Below are 17,630 nucleotides of genomic sequence, written 5' to 3' on the forward strand. Positions count from 1 at the left end.
ATCATTTTCTTTCTGTGGGAAATCATAGTCAATGGTTTTCTTGATTGCTCCTAAAAACTATATGATTCCTACTTGTACTAAGAAGAAAATAAGAACTCAATCTCCCCTTCAATATGTTTATTTGGACAATATTGTTCTGATTTAACAACCAGCTCTTCTAGGTGAAAAAATGTATGCAACACAAATATAATTATCATTTCTGCTATCATTTTCTCAAATCCAGACAATCAACAAAAGGGTAAGTGAAGTCCTGATTTATGTAATATTTGACAATTCCCAAAGGATAAATGCTCAAACTAGAAATTTAACAATGAGATCTCTGGAGTTAATGTGAACTGTTTTTTGTTTTTTTTTTTGTCTCAAAAAATCTATATTAGAGAAACTGAGGCACAAAAGTCAAAAAACAATCTATTTATTGGCAAGCTTCACTATTACCAATAACAGAGATCAATGGTCCCTCAATGACAAGAGACACCTCTGACAGTCAGTGAAGTTGTTTATACATTTGAAAAGGTAAAAGGTTATATAGTGCACCAAAACTGGCCTAGTGATGCAAACTAAACTAGGGCTTTGATTGGTCTATATTATGTAGTTTGAATTGGAGGGCTCTTCCAGCATCCATGATATCAGAGGAGGCTTAGAATTAGTCATCATCCTCTGGAACAAACCTTTGGAAAGTCACCAACTCGCCATTTACTGTAGCAGCAGAATCCAGTGCTAGGAAAAATATCTTCTGACTAGGTTGAATCATCCTTCATCCACCTACTTTATCTTCCTCAAGTGACTTGGTTGCCTATACAAAATAACACTAGATTTAAGAATTTTCTTTAATTAATAAAATACTTAACTATTAATGAACAATTTCACACTTTCCATTGCTTATTTGAACTGCCTCCAACCCATCAATGGTTGTTAGTTTTAGGGAGACATTATATCATCTGTTAAAGACATTATTTCATAATCATACCTTTAAATTTTTTTTAACTCTTAACTTACTCCTTAGAATCAATACTATATATTGGTTCTCCAGGGTAGAAGGACTAGGCAATAGGGGTTAAGTGGCTTGTCCAGGTCATAGAGCTAGGAAGTGTCTAAAGCCAGATAGAATCCAGGACCTACCATCTTTGGACCTGGCAATCTATCCAATGAACCACCCAGCTGCCCTCAATTATGCCTAATTTTATAAAATGTTGCTTGAGGATATAGAGAGAACTAGGGAGGGGTCCTCCCTGCTTCCTAAAGTTGGTGTGTGGCAGGAGGGAAATATGAGTATCAGTGTTGGAATTAGGAGACCTAGATTTTCTTATAGACTCTACAACAGAATGATCATAAGACTTTGGGTAAATCAGTTCATCCAGGCCTCATTTTTCTCAATTGTAAAGTTGGGAAGTAAAATTGATACGAGTCAATTAACAGGAGGAAACAATCACTCTATGATCTGTTGCAGCTCTAAATCCTAACATTGCATGTTAAAAAAAAGAATAAAATGTTCATCATTCTACATTAGTCCTACTTTGTACATGCCAAAAACTGAGGAAATTCTCCTAGAATATTGATTAATTCATATGTTTGGGCAAGAAAAAAATGCCTGTGCATTCAAAGGGAACAAGTACCAAAGAAGGAAGGCAAATCTGACTCAGATATATCTAGATTTTAGGCATATACAACTCCTTTAGAAATAAGAGAACTCTACTAACTTAAACAATTATTTTGCTTCTTTATTTCATTGTTTTTTATATCAAAGTTCCCATGTATCTCCCTTCCTGGATTTCTTTGACACATTAGATACCAAATGGCACATCATTTGACCAAAAAAAAATTGTATATATAAAATGATGTCTTACTTGTTTTTATTTATCAGTTCTTTCTCTGAACATGGGCATATGCAAGTTATTCTTCAAATAATATTTCTGTTACTGTCTATAAGGTTCTCTTGGTTCTGTTCATTTCACTCTCCATAATTTCATGTAGGTCTTTCCATGTTTTTTTTTTCCACACCTTTGAAGGAATTATTTTAATTAGATATTGAGACCAACATCTAAATCAGGTTTCTTAACTTTTTTTTTGCCATGGACCCCTTTGACAATCTAGTAAAACTTTTTTTTCCATGTTTTTTTAATTAACCTGCTCATCATTTCTTATGGCACAGTAGTATTCCTGATGTAGAATACTTTTATAAAAGCTATTTTTAATGCATATCCATTCCTTTCCCTCAACTTTCTCTTTTTTTTAGTTCTTTTCAAAAAAGTAGCATGAGGGTTCATGACTTTAGGAGCTAATTCTATCTTTTACATTTTTTCTAGCAGTGTTCTAAAATTGTCTAATTTGAAGACTATTGCTTTTCCACTCAAATATACGCTTTGCAAACCTCCTTCCATTATTTTTTTATCCTAATCTTAGAAAACTTCACTTCTCTTTGAAGTTAGAGCACTGGTGGATATGCTGGCTAATATTTAACCTTTTGCAAACCTAAAGTCCCAAGAATGACCCCAGGAAAAGAGGAGGAAGAAGGGAATTTGGTATCAAACCTTCTTGCTCTCATATAAAATTAATTCTTTCTTGACATTTTAATACTGTAAGGGTCTATGATTTCATAGGAGTAGTTACTCCCTGCAAAGCAGCTGATCACAGCCACTTTGTAATCTAGTAGATAATTTTTAAGAAGGGTTGAGGCAGGGGACAGGTAGGTAGTTTCAGTGTATAGAATGTATAACCTGGAGATGGGAGGTCTTAGGCTCAAATATTCAACCAGACACTTCCTGGTTGTTTGACCCTGGGCAATTCACTTGACTCTCATTGCCTAGCCATCACCACTCTTCTGCCTTGGAACTGTATCAGTTCCAAGACAGAAGGTAAGTGGTTTTTGTTTGTTTGTTTGTTTGTTTTTAAAGGAATAGTTGAAATGGATTCATCACCCAGGAGCCAATGTAGTGTTGAAATCTTGACAGGAAATCTTTTATGGGAGAGATCTATTTTGTTGGACTCCATCTGGCACATTGTAATCACATAGTGAGTCTAGGGGTTTTTCAATATAATATTATCTCCCACACTTTTGGAGTCCCCGTATGTTAAGTAGAAGCAATAAATAATAATCATTGACTATTGCTCAGAGAATAACCAAGTGATAATCTGTAATATAATTAAGTAGTGGAAATCAGTGTTGCCTCTAAGTACATCCATAAAACAGTCCTCCAGAGAGATATTAGTATCCCTGTGGAAAAAGTTGCATTGCAGGACAAAGTTATATCTAGAAATATCCAGAGAACCTTGACTAAAAATTGTATAACCAACTTCCTCCTTGTTATGAATTAAATTATGCTCAGCTAAATGGCCATGGCCATTTCCTTTGCTTCTAATTTCTGCAAGAGAGTCTGAAGGTTCCAAAATGATCTGTTACTTCTCTAACATGTTGATTAGAAAGCCGATTCATAAAGAAATCCAGGGGGGTAGGTGAAGGAAGGGTGGGAAGAATTGCCTTCATCATCTGCACAAGATAAATTCAAGCCAACTCAAAGAAATTCAAGATAAGTCATTAAAGTTCTTATCATGTGTGAGGCATCATGCTGGGTTCTTCAAAGACAAAGAAAAATAGTTCCTACTCAGAAGGAGTTTTGCCTCTTTCTGTGGAAAACAATATATGCAGGTGAATCATTATGAAAAATAAGCAAGGCAAATAGTTTGGTGGGAGATCACTAATAACTGATGTGATCAGGAAGAAATAAAAGGAAACATCTGAGATGAGCCTGGAAGGGAGTCAGAAATTTCAAAAAGTGGGGGTATATGAGGAGAATATTTCAAGTGAAAAGACACAAAGTTAGGAGATTGAATGGTGTGCAGCAGGATCATGAAAGAGGATGGGATGAGTGAAAGGGAGTAACAGAAATTTGTCTGGAAAAATAGGTTGAAACCAAGTTGTAAAAGGTATGAAATACAAAAGAGAGGAGCTTGTGTTATATTCTAGAAGCAACTGGGAAGTGCTAGTGTTTCTTAAGCAAGGATATTGGCATGGCCAAGAATATTTGCTTGGCAGCTACGTGGAAGATGGATTAATAAAGGGACAGATTAGAGACTGGAAGACTAAACAATTGCAATATTCCAGGTGAGATGATGAGCGTCTAAATTACAGATGCCCTAGTAGAGAGAAGGGGCATATGTGAGAGCTAGATGAAGAGAGATGTTGTAGAGATAGATATGACAAGAGTTGACAGTTATAAGGGTGAGAAAAAGTGGAAAACACCAGGATGACTTCAATATTAGTGGTGCTCTTAGGAACCCAGGTGAATTAATAAGAAAAAATAATGAGTTCCACTTTGGAAATGTTGAGCTTGAAACAGCTGTGGGATTCTAGGCCAAAGGTATGAATAAATTTAGTGTTTGTGGTGGCAAGCTAAGATCCAAAAGAAGGAAAGGGGTCAGTTGGGCTCATTTTAGAATCTTAGATGGCACAGGAATTGGGAGGTGGGAAGGGAAGGAATATTTGCAATATTCAACTCCCAAGCACTTTACAGGCCTTGTCTACTAAAGTAGATTTAGAAACGAAATAAGCCCTTCTGGAAGTGCCAGTATTCTTCTAAAGGCTACAATAGGATAATGCACCCCTGGAGTCAAGCCAAATACGATATGGAGCAGAGATTCTCAACCTCCACTTGTGTCATGGCCCTTTCTGGCAGTTCAATGAAAGCTAGGGATCTATTCTCAAAAGAATGTTTTTAAATGAATGAAATGAAATACACACAATTACATAGAAAACCAAAGATTATGAAAATAAAAGTGTCATTTTCTTCCCCATGCAAGTTCATGGACCTTGTGAAATCTATAGTCCATGGATCTCAGACTAAAAACCCTTGGTTTAGGGAGAACATTTTGCAAGTTTCTGAATTTGACTCCTTTCTCAAGAATATCCCAGGAACGTGTGGTACCTTAGAATTGAAAGGAAGCTCAAACTGATTGTCATAGCCAATTATTTGTTGAAATATGTGGGATATTCTCAGAACTGAGCAAGAGTAAGAGTCCACAATGCCTATCTTAAGTGTACATGCCATCCCATAGATGAGGGAGTGACAATGAGGTCAGAACTTGCTCCTATGGAAACCAAACCTGCAAATGCACCCAGAGTGAGCTACCACATGCTCAGCAGGTACCAAAGCACCCACATGGGCAATAGAACCAGAAAGAAACTTCTGAATATGCTTATGGGATCTTATTCTCCACAACTCCCCCCCATCCACAAGCATCAACATTTAGGAATACAAATGAGGTAGAGCAAAGAAAATGACCAGAATAAGTAAGGATGCAGGTGACAGGGAACTGTCTTTTCGGAGATATTGTTGGGTGCCTGAGGGATTTTAAGTCCTCCCAGAAGGCTGATCACTTGGTTATATCTGGGCTGGCTCAAGCATGAAGCTAGCCCAAGCATGTAGTTTGCTAAATGTGACTTTTTCTCCCAAATGTAATGATTCCAGGTGGCTCCTTCCCTCAAAACCTCTATGGATCTGACTGCTTCATTTTCATGCCCAATGATTACAGGGATTCAAATTTGTTAAAGACAGAAATACAACCTGAAAGACTCTATTAACTTTCAGTCTATTAAGGAAGGGCTAGAAACCTTCCAGCCAAGCTTCTGCCATGAATTGCCTACATTCTTCTAGTTTCAGGTGCCTGTTACCTAGTTACCAAGAAGCAACAGGAAAACAAGCAGAAAATCTCCAGTCTTTCCTTAGCATCAATCATATTTGTTCCTGCTAGGGGCCATTTAAAAAAATCTTTTATTATCTTATTTCAAATTTTTTCACATTTTTCCCTCCTTCCCACCTTGCCCCCTACCTCAAGAACTAAGGTAATATGATATAGGTTGTACATATATCATCATAGAATACATATTTCCCTCTTCATCATATTATGAGAAAAGACTTATTACTTACATGAGAGAAAAATTCAAGGAGTGAAATAAAATGATGAATGTTACTTTTCAATCTGCTTTTGGACTCCATCTGTTCCTTCTATATGTTGGATATCCTTTTAAGAGATTTTTTTTTCTGTTCCACAGTGGAGGTGGGGGAGGAATGAACAAATTTTCTGAGTTGATTATAATGATGTGATTTTCATTTTCAAACCGAAGACATGGGTGTATAAACTATGGAGTTGATTGTCTAAGGCACCATGCTTACAATTATCACTGGAGTCTGAAATTCTGAGATTGTTGCCCTTTGATTGGATGGTGATTACAGCATATCACCTAGGGAAAAGGAACCTGGGAGAAGGAAAGGGTTCATCTACACCAGCAATTGTCCAAGTAGGAGTAGGAGTCCCCACGATCCTTTCAAGAGCCCTGAAAGATCAAAACTAATTTTAATATGCTTTAATTTTTAATATGGTGAATATTTATAGTAATAGATATAAATGAAAGTTTTTCGGGATGGTCCTCAATAATTTTTAAGTTTAAGAGATTAAAGGCTAAAAAATTTGAGTGCCTCTGTTCTCAACCATTCAAAGCAATAGAAAGCCATGGGACTCTTTTCTAATTCATCTCCCCATTTTACTTTATTTTGAGTTCCCTCAACAATTTTAGGATGAAAAAGAAACAGAAGACTATTTCAGGAGTTGCAAAACTACAATGAGAAATCCTATTTCTGTACAATACCTATTAATCGAATTTATCAGAATGAGAGCAGTATTAAGATACTCAATAAATCCTAAATAAGGTATTGCTTGGCCTATGTTTCAAATTAGAGAGAGCTCCAATTGGTATTGTAGTACCAATTCTTCTTCTGGTCAAGTAGTTGGCACAGTAGATAGAGGTTTTGGCCTGGAGCCAGGAGGACCTGAGTTCATATCTGGTATTAGACACTTACTAGCTGTGTGACCCTGAACAAGTCACTTAAACCTGTTTTCCTCATCTATAAAATGAACTGGAGAAGGAAATGGGAAACCATTCTGCTTTCTTTGCCAAGAAAATCTCAAATAGGGACATGAAGAGTTGGACAGAACTGAACATTAAAAATTATTCTTATTAACTTCCAAAGTATTCAATGGATTTTTTCATGTAATATTTCAATTCTCTATTAGTTGTTATTGTTGTCATTTAGGAATCAGTCTATTCTTTGAAGTCCATTCTTTACTTTCGTGGCTTATGGAATAAACCAAATCCTGAGCCCCAAGCTTTTTCTCATGTAATTAATTCTAATGTATTTCATTAGACAAGAAGTTTGATACATATATGGTAAGTTTTTTGGATACTCTGCCACTTTTTTTTCATTTTTGGATGCTTAGGCATGAACTAAATTATAGATGAAATGACTGAAAGAATCCTTATTTAGCTGTATCAATGCATATTAACATTCTTTCCATTACAGTTTGTCCCCTTCTATAACTGCTTGGTCAGGGGATTTACCAAAGTAGACAAGCATGAAATGAAATTTCCATAGTACTTTAATAGCTGGAAAGCTCACAGCCCACTCTCTTTGGGGAAGTTTTAATATTCCTTTTCTTTTACTCCCCCAATTTGCTATCTTGATTCCCAACCCTGAAGGCAAATTAAATAAAATAATTTTCTATCTGTGTCTTCCAAACTATTTTGAATGTCTCTCTTGTGACCAATTCTCTGGTGGGGTAAGAGGCCCAAACGGTACATAGAACTCATTCATCCCAAGATATCCTTTCAGTATCCATTACAGATCTTGTCTTAATCGTCTGCCTTTGCTTCTGTTCTAACCAGATTGAAATGCAGACATGCTCTGCTCCAAAGCTGATTGAATTCACCTAGATTAGGAGGTGGGGAAATTATGTTGCTTTAAGAAGTTTTAATATGTAGTACAGGCAGTAAGGCATTGTGTACTAAGTTCTAGAGGTGGGTAGAAGGTCAAATTCTTCCTCTTAAACTTATTAGCTGTAGGGGAAAGTGACAATATCTTATTTTTTATTTATTTAGAATATTTTTCCATGGTTTCATGATTCATGAATCCCTCCCCCCTTCCATTCCCCATCCCAGTGCCGACAAGCAGTTCCACTTGATTTTACATGTATCATTGTTCAAAACCTATTTCCATGTTATTCATATTTGCAATAGAGTGATAAGAAAGTGCCAATATATTCACCTCTCTAAGGCTCAGTTTTCTCTTCTATGAAAATGAAGATAACAATCCTTGCTATAGGCACCTCAAAGAGTCGTTCTGATGCTCTCCTAGGATAATCTGCACAAAATCCTTTGCAAATATGAGCATTATTATTGTTATTGTTATTGTTTCTATGATATGACACAATCCATAGCAAGAATGAGAACTAGAAAAGAACATAATAAAATATATACAGTATCACTTGTCCTCATGGGCAGCTGTACAGATTTTTGTTGCAGACATTTAGTAATTGTATGACTGGGGAAGATGTTCAACCTTTGTTTTCCTCAGTTTTATTGACTGTAAAATGGGGATAACAGCCCATATAACATAGGGTTCTTGTGAGAATCAAATGAGGTAATATTTGTAAAGCACTTATCTCAGTTCCTTTCACATATTAGGTATTATATAAATACCCCTTCCCTTCTCCTCTAGGTTTGCAGGGTCATAAAGCTGTCCCATATGGGACATGTCCAACCCTCCAGTCAGTCATTTTCAATCGTGTTGGATTCTTTGTGACTCTATTTGGGGTTTTTGGAGTAAAAATTCTAGAGTGGTTTGCCAATTTCTTCTCCAACACATTTTATAGATGAACAAACGAAGGCAAACATGGTCAAATGACTTACCCAGAATCACCCAGTTAGTAAGTATCTGAAACAGATTTGAATTCAATAAGTTGTCTTCCTGACTTCAAATCCATCACTCTATCCACTGTGCCACCTAGCTGCTCCTATAAGATGCTAGAGTGTCATGGACCTTTAAAGTTTTGAAAAGGACCTTAAAGATTACATAATCTAACCACAAAGTGACTTGTTTAAGATCACAAAGTATTTTACTGGCATTTAGGATCATTTTAGACATTACATATTTTAAAGGTGTTTGTGTGATAGACAGAAGACATGTTTTAGTCAAAAACTGAAATCACTTTTTACTAGCAATAAGTGAATACATAGTCAGTCACTCAGACAGAAATTAAGCAATTATTAAGTGCTTAATATGTGCCAGTTGTTAACTCTCAGTTCTGTCTGACTTATCATCCCTTTGCCATAGCTATCCATGGGATTTTCTTGGCAAGAATATTAGAGTGGGTCTCCACTTTCTTCCAATGGGTCCTTTTGTCAGGCAATAATGGTTAAATGACTTGCCTTGGGTCGCATAGTTAGGAAATGTCTAAGGTCAAATTTGAACTCAGGTCTTTCTGACTCCAGGTCCAGTGCTCTTTCCAACTAGCTGCCAAGCATTCCGCTTAGTGCTGGGGAGGTAAAGAAAACTAGAAACATGATCTATTGTTGAGATCACATTCTAATGAGGGAGACCATGTAAAACTAACTACATACAGGATATACAGATATAGACATAAATATAGATTTAGATGTAAACATAGATATAGAGTACAGACATCGATGTAGACATAAACACAGATATATGGACATAGACAGATATAAACATAGATATAGATTCAGACATAGATACATAGATGTAGGCATAGATATAGTCTAAAAGAGAATTAATCTCAAAAGGAAGGAAGGAGTTGTGGGGGAAGGATTAGGAAAGACTTTCTGCTGAATGGGATTTAAGATGGGTCCTGAAGAGAGCTGAAGAAACCAGGAGATAGAATTATGGAAGAGAAGCATTCTGGACATGAAGAGAAGCCATTCAAAAGCTCAGGAGAAAGTAGGTGGCATAGTTTTTCTGAGGAACAGTAAAAGCACAAATTTAATGAGTTCATGGAAGGGAATAAAACTTAAGACTGAAAATGTGGGAAAGGTCCAGGTTGGGGAAGAATTTAAATGCCAAGCAGAAGATTTTATATGTGACCATGAAAGTAATGCTCAGCCAATGTGTTGTGTAGGAGAGTGACATAGTTAGACCTGATCTTTACAAAAATCACTAAAGAAGTTGAGTGTAGGATGGACTGAAAAGAAGAATACATAATTTCCTTTAAAATATGACAAATGTGAGGGGAAACAATAGGGAAAGTCATAGTGTTCATTAGGTTAAAGAAAAGGAATTTGGAGCCCCAACAGTCAAAGATCCAAGGAATATGGTATAAAAGCTCCACAAATTTGGGAATTTATGAGTTTCATATCCAAGAGTTGTTTTCAAAATCCATAAATACTTTGTATTCTATCTTTATCAACAAACATATGCTTATGAAGAAGCACAACAGCTAATCTGTATGTCTAAATTTGTTTAACAATCTAGATTCCATATTTGTCACCACTTTCTTCATGTTAATTCTCTTGAGTTAAAAATATTAAAAGGCTGATTATTTTGTATTTTTTTCTTTCAAAAAAGTAGGTGGAATAAGAACTGAGAATGATTATCTTCATTTTCTTTAAAACTTTTTAATTTAATTTTTTTGAGACTTTCTATTTCATCCAGTCTAGAAGCATAGCAGCAGCCATTTGTTGAAGCGATCCTATGACTGATCTGCTCAGGAGCTTTGGCCTGCTCCATTTCCAACCTGGGCCAATTTGGCCTTCCTCAAGCTGATTGTTTCCCCACTCTAATCCTGGAATTTATACTGGTGATAAATTTAATGAGGATGTTCACTCATTTTAGGCCACTTTAGCTCAAAATTCCTGGTCTAAAGTGATCCACTAGCCTTAGGCTTCCCAGAAGCTGGGATTCCAGGCATGTGCCACCAAACTCAATTGTCCTGTATTTCCTAAATCCATTTCCTTCTTTTAGCCTCTGGGAAATTTCAGAATTGGGAACAATATGAAATTCTGTGATTTCTGCTTTGTATGGTGCATTGCTAATATTGAGCATATTTCTTGTTATTTTGTTTGCTACCAAGGCTTTGAAAAGTGAGATCATCTCACACTATTGTAAACCCGAGATAGAACTAAGATTCAGTATTACTGAGTACCCACAGATCCTCCACACTTGTGGGACCCTTCACTACTTTCCAGTCCAGTGTGTCATTTTGTAGCATCACCTACTTAAAACTACAACCCCAAACACTAAGGCATCTCTATGACAGACCAAACTAAAGACATACATATCTTGAAACAAAGGGCATTTAATTAAGGCAGGATAGGAAGATAGATAGCAAAAAAGAGTCAGGTAGTAAACATCTCCTGTTCCCAAACACAAAATGAATGCCATCTCTTATGCTTTCAAGGGGAGTTATATGCAAATTTACTCTGACTTTTCAGCCATAATGGGAGAAACAATCACCTCACTAACAGAGATGTTTATGGTCTGAAATCTTCCTCCTTTTAAAGTTTCTTTTCTTCCAACCTCAGATGGGCATCTTGGAAAGCTGGAGTTAAGTGCAAAGGCAATCTCACCCTCTATCCTATGTCACTCTGTCATTATAAGAAATAAAAATAATGTTTAATCTTAAAGCATTACCCAGTATACTATATGTAATAGTTGACCTTTCCCCTGCCTTCCCTGTTCTTTAACATGTCTCTATGCTTGCTTATACTGTCCTAAAATCTAATATGTCATCCCCTCCTGTTGAATTCCTGTCCTCTCTTTGAAACTCAAATAACATCTCCTCCATGAAGCATCCCACCTTCAAGTTCTAACGAACCTTCTCCTGTCATACCTCACCAAGTATTTTGGAATCTCTCTCTTATACACTTACTATGCACATACGGTTTGGTACTGCAGTTATCAAAGTAACTGTATCCATCCCCAATACCCACCAGACAAAAAGTTCCCTGAACACAGGAATGCTGTCTTAGCTAGACATTTTTTTTACCTTCCTTAGTACTTAGCACAGTGCTGTGGACAAATAAACATTGGTCTAATTTACCTGAATTCAAGGGTAAAAGGTACTTGTATTCCTGGTTGTCATGAGAATAAGGAGCTAATGAAATTACTGGGAAGTACGGTTAAGCTTAGTTCTCCATTCTATAGGTAATCATTGCTAAAACAAATGATTCTGAGACTTTACTTTTGAGCAAAGGCTTTGGTGTCGCAGATTCAGAATTTGTTGCTGAACATTCCAAATCACCCAGTCCGACATTTTAGTTTATCAGGCAGAGAACACCTTATATTTTCAACACCTTCTGTTCTCAATTTAGAGGCAATTCCTTCCAACCATCCTACATACTAACTGAGGATTAGTTTTTCATAGGAGGTTGGCCTGAGGGCATAAATGAAATTAGTGGAAGGAATCAAAGAGGGATAGTAAAGCACCTCAATTTCCAGACTCCCTACTCTCTAACCCAGGGGTCAAATTACTTCCCACATTGGCCACATTCTGATCTGCCTTGTAGTTCTTTGTGTCGGGGTCTTCTCTTCCCAACTGGATTGTACATTCCTGGCAGGAAGAGAAAAAGTCTTGCTCATTTTTTCTTTATACATCACCTTGCACAATTCACAGAAAATAGTGGGTGCTTTTTGAATTGAATCCTGTGAGAGACCATGCTTGAGAATTCTAGCAACACATTGTCTCAGATTTAGAGCTACTGCTCCCTCCCAACTGGTGCCCTTTCATCCCCCCCCTCTTTTATAGACTTCCCTTCCCATGCCTGGAACCTTCCAAATTAGACATCTCCAGCTTCAAAATTAATTGGTTCTTTCCTGCCTGTTATGCCAGAGATGGCAAGTCAATTGAATAAATGGGAGTGAGACCCTAGCATCTCTAATAAAATACTTTATCGGAAGCAAGTTGACCCACAGTGAAATGACTAGGGATGAAAAGAGCCTCACATAACCTAGGCATCACAGCAAAGGGGAATCTCTGGCATGAGTAATGATCCCCTTCCCCCTCAAGCTTGTTACCAAGACCTATTCTTCCAAGGTTAAGAAGGGTTATAGTGAACCGAGTGCTGGCCTTGGAGTTAAGACCTGAGTTTGAATCAGACCCTTATTAGCTATGTGCCTTAGGGTAAGTCACTTAACCTCTCTCAGATTCAGTTTTCCCAATTGTAAAATCAGGATAATAACAACACTTACCTCAAAAGATTGCTTCAAGAATCAAATGAGGTGATATGTCTGAAGTGCTTTGTAAACCTGCTCTTATTATTCCCAATCAGTCTGAAAACTCCTTTACAACAGAAATTTCCAGGTAGTATATTTCTTTGTGCTTCTCATAGCAAATAGTACAGAATACTGACCACAGTGTACAGTTGAGCACATTGGTGCTCTAATACTTGTTGGTTGATTGGTTCAATCACAAATTTCCTGATCCTTCATCCAAAGTAGTTTACTTACAACCTTTAGTTATCTGGCATCTTTTGCTATTTCACTTCAGAAGATTGTGAATTCTGATTCCTGAAATATTAGAGTTCTTGAAGATGCAGGTTCTGGTCACTCCTATGCCAATAAGTAGGAATAGTTGTTCATATCCCTGCTGTATGTGCACATTTTTGAGCTCCCCAAACAAGGAAATAGAACTTAAGTTTCTGTAAAATCCCCTCGATTTGCACTGGAGGCATATTTGTGTATGAATAATATTTACTGTGAGATGTAAAGCTTTCTATTATTCATATTTGAAAATGAGTTAAAATAGAGGTAGCCTGGTGAATGGGGAGGAGGGGTGATACTTGATATCTAGAAAGATGTGCAGCATTTCAACCACATTTGGTTACTTATCCAGGTTTGCTTGTTGCCATGGTTACTGATTCATTCAAAGTTGTTTCCTTACCTGAGGCTGCACAGTGCCACTTCAGTGAAAATCAAAGGATTGTGGCTGTTCTGTGTTCTCCAGTCATGAATGCAAGTTGCCAAAGATGTCTTAGAGTTGAGATTTGACTCCTGATTCAGTGAATTCTTAAATAATTGGCACAGAATAGCTAGAAACCAAGTAGTGTTGTGGTTTGCCAAAAACACTCTAAATTGAGAGCCATGGGATCCCAGATCTGCAACAAATTCTCGTAATCCCAATGGAAAAATTGCTTAGCGCCTCTGAATCTCAGTTTCCCATCTACAAATTAAGGTTGTTGTACTTCAATGATTTCTATGGTCCATTTAAGTTTTAAAAATCTATCACTTTATGAAAAAAAAATTTTCATATCTGTCCTCAGGATATTCCTTCAAGAAAGCTACTCTGAAGTCAGTGGTTCTGTGAAAGGGAGAAGCAAAATTATATCATAATTTGCTTTCTTCTGGAAATAATTACAAATAACCTTTTGTTTCTGTTCTGGCCTTAGGAACTCCTTCACAGACATTCTGCGAGCTATTCTATTGTCATTGGAAGTTCTTATTGAGGACCCAGAACTTCAGATAAATGGTTTCATTTTAATTATAGACTGGAGCAATTTCTCCTTCAAACAAGCCTCCAAGCTCACACCTTCAATCCTCAAACTGGCCATCGAAGGGTTACAGGTATGTCTGTGTAGATCTATCTGAACATACATATACATGTTCATTGTGAGGGCATGATTATCATAATCTGAGTAATATATCTCAGCAAGAAGATAGGGAAATTGGGTAAAGTTCAACTGGATATTCTCCCCAATTTCAAAACAGCCTGAGCCTCACATATTTGTATTTTTTTAATTTAAATTTTGTTCTTGTCACAGTCACATATTAGTTGCTGAAGCAATTACAATAATGCTCAGAAATTTGCACTTCATCTATTTAGGTTTATAAAAATTAAAGCCATGCATATTTGTCTGACAATATGAAGTATAGGGGGAGGGGGAGGAGAGTATAGAATGTCCTTCAGATGAGGGCAAAAGGAAGGAGTCTAGGTCAACAAATATAAGGAGGAGTTATTTTTATGTTTTAAAGTGCTTGATTATTTATTCTATACTTGGAAAGATTTTCTGTGGGAACCACCAACCCATTGGACTTCAACTTCCCTGGATTTCTGGTGGGGAACATGCACTTTGGATGATAAGTGATTTAAAACTCATGGTTTCACTGTTTAGGAGATAGGTATTTTGATATTTAAAAGAAATGGATAAAGCAAATCTAACCGCAAAAGAAAGAATTTCTACAATGGGAGAGAAGTATGGTTAAACCAGATCCTTTCTTAGGTCTCTTCAAATGCCATCATGTCAAGACTAGCAATTTATATCCAAAAGCTTAGGTGGGAAGTTTGGGTCTGGAGTTTAAAAAACCTGACAGACACAAACTAGTTGTGTGCCAGTGGGCAAAGAAAGTCATTTAGTCTCTCCTTCTTAGCCTTGATTTTCCCATTTGTAAAATAGGGATAATAATAGCAACTACCTTAAAGGATTATTGCAAGAATGAAAAGAATAAAAACCCTTTATAAACAATAAAGCACTATATGCAAATATCATTTTTATAATTGCAAGCTTTCATAAAGCTTTAGATTTTTTAAGTTATTCAGAATTAAAACCTTTTTCTTCCACGGCAACCCAGTTTTCCTAAAGGGCTAAATCACCCCTGATTGGTAAAATGACAGATGTTGAGCCAGAAGTCACCTCAGATATCATCTAGCCAATTTGTAGGGGAGAAATCTGAGGTCCAGAGAGATTTAATGATGTGGTCTAAAGTGCAACAGGTGGCATCCTCCAGCCCCAGCTCCACTTCTTTGGTTATGTATACTCTATTTATGGCATCTGTGTCTATTTAGCAAATATGGTCAAATTGAATGAATGTTGTTTCTTCTAGTGATTCTTCACTTACTACCAGAGCCAGCAAAACATTGAATTCACACATACAAAGTTTATGTTGTCCTCTAAGCTTTGTGATCCTGGGCAAATCACTTCATCTCTATTTGCCTCAGTTTCCTCATCTAAAAATGGAGATGATGATAGTATCTACTTCCCATGGTTGAAATGAATATCAGATGAAATAATATTCATAAAGCACTTAGTGCAGTACTTGGCACATAGGAGATCCTATATAAATCCTAGCTGCTAAGACTACTACTACAATTTATTATTATTATTATTATTATTATTATTTTCCTTCCTTAAGATAGCATCCTGGATGCAGGGCTTGTGCATCACTTATTTGTAACTACTTCTTCAATTTTAGGCTATGTGTGGTATTGGCCTCATTTGGAAGAAGAATATGAGAGGAACTAGAGAGATCCTAGAAGATTCTAAAGTATTTATATGTGTCTCTGTGTGTGTTAAAACAGAAAATAACCTATGTTACTTAGTAGCCCCTAAAGGATTCCAGGAAATCTGGATGTTTTGTATAACCCAGGCACTTAATGAAGAGTGAATAAAAATTAAGAGTTATTCTACATAATTTTTCTTGACTTTCAAAATTCAGTGTTGGAAACTGGAGATATTGTCAATAACACTCAAATGGGACCTTTTAAAAATGATTATTACATTTATTTTTCCAAAGAATAAGTTTATGCTGGGCCTCATCTTTAAAAATCTCATCTGGAAAAGGAAGAAAGGAGGAAGTGGAAAGAATCCACTATATATACATTAAGGAATGTTCCTTTCTTATTCCTTTTCTCTTGGTTTCAAATCTTTTATTCTCCCAAATCTCTTCCCTCCATTATAGTTTTGAACTGAAAAAGAGAGTTTTAAATTAAGCCTGAGGGGTGAATTACTATCCTAGTAGCCTGACCTTCCTGTTTGAAATACTTGACATCTCTGGTAGCAGACTTTTAAATCCTAGTAGTTTTACCTCTGCCCTTAATCCTTCATAAATTAATGCCATATCATTTTTGTATTAGCTAAGGCCTTAAATTAGGAATCAACAGATGCTCTGAAGATTATAGGATGGTAGTAAGAAGGAAGAGTTTGTACTGTTTACCCAAAATAAATTTTGAGGAACCAATGAAATTCTAATAAAGATTATATCCATGGGTAGTCCTTTGCAAGGAGCACAATTTCTGATTTTAGATCATCTAGTGAGGTTGCCAGAGGTCCAAGTGCCAAAAAATGAAGACTAACTGGGACTGTTACATCCTCTTTATGATTCCTCTATCTCTTTTGCAATTTGGTTACCCTTATGGCATTTTCTTTTGCATCCTCTCTCTCATTTTTACTAAGTAACATAGAACCCTGAGATCTTGTTTCTATTCCCGGCACTGTCAATTATTTGTTGTCTGACATTGTATAAAGCATTTAACTTTTCTGCATCTCTGTTTCCTCCTCAATAAAATGGAGCTAATACCTGGTTTATCACATAGATGTTTTCTCATGAGAATGGCAAAAGATAATGCCATAACGTCATATGAGACCATTCCATACAAGGACTGGTTGAAAAACTTGGTAAGTGTAGTCAGAATAGGGAAGATTTACATGATAGATATCAAAGAATAACAGAAAGGTTGTCACTAGAAAAGGAATTAGACAATCTACTTCCTCACAGAAGACTGGTCTAGAAATAATGTGGATGGGAACGTGAGGGGATGAGAGTTGCAAAAGTAAATTTCTTCTTCATGAAAGGAAAACTTCCCAAGTTGAATGGTCCAAAAGTTGAATGGATTACCTTTTTTGGTATCAAATTCCTGAGATCTTAAAGAGTCTGAATGAATATTCATTAAGTACAGTGTAGAAGAGATTGCTTCAGATATAGGTTGGCCTATATGGGTTCTAGGATTCTGTGAATCTTGTGTCCATTGTAGGTGGAAGTACTTTAAAAGCCATAAAGCAGAATATAAATGCAATA

The 17,630-nt window shown here is 36.4% G+C and overlaps 1 protein-coding gene across 1 annotated transcript in view; it reads left to right on the forward strand.

Moving 5' to 3' along the window:
• The window catches only part of CLVS1 (clavesin 1), a 226,707-nt gene that overhangs the window by 83,117 nt on the left and 125,960 nt on the right, over window positions 1-17,630 (forward strand). The window contains exon 3 of the mRNA XM_001379352.4: window positions 14,228-14,402. Within this exon, the coding sequence (XP_001379389.1) occupies window positions 14,228-14,402 (175 nt within the window). The remainder of the gene's footprint in view (window positions 1-14,227; window positions 14,403-17,630) is intronic.

This window comes from Monodelphis domestica, chromosome 3, assembly GCF_027887165.1.
Source record: "Monodelphis domestica isolate mMonDom1 chromosome 3, mMonDom1.pri, whole genome shotgun sequence".
Lineage (NCBI taxonomy): Eukaryota > Metazoa > Chordata > Mammalia > Didelphimorphia > Didelphidae > Monodelphis > Monodelphis domestica.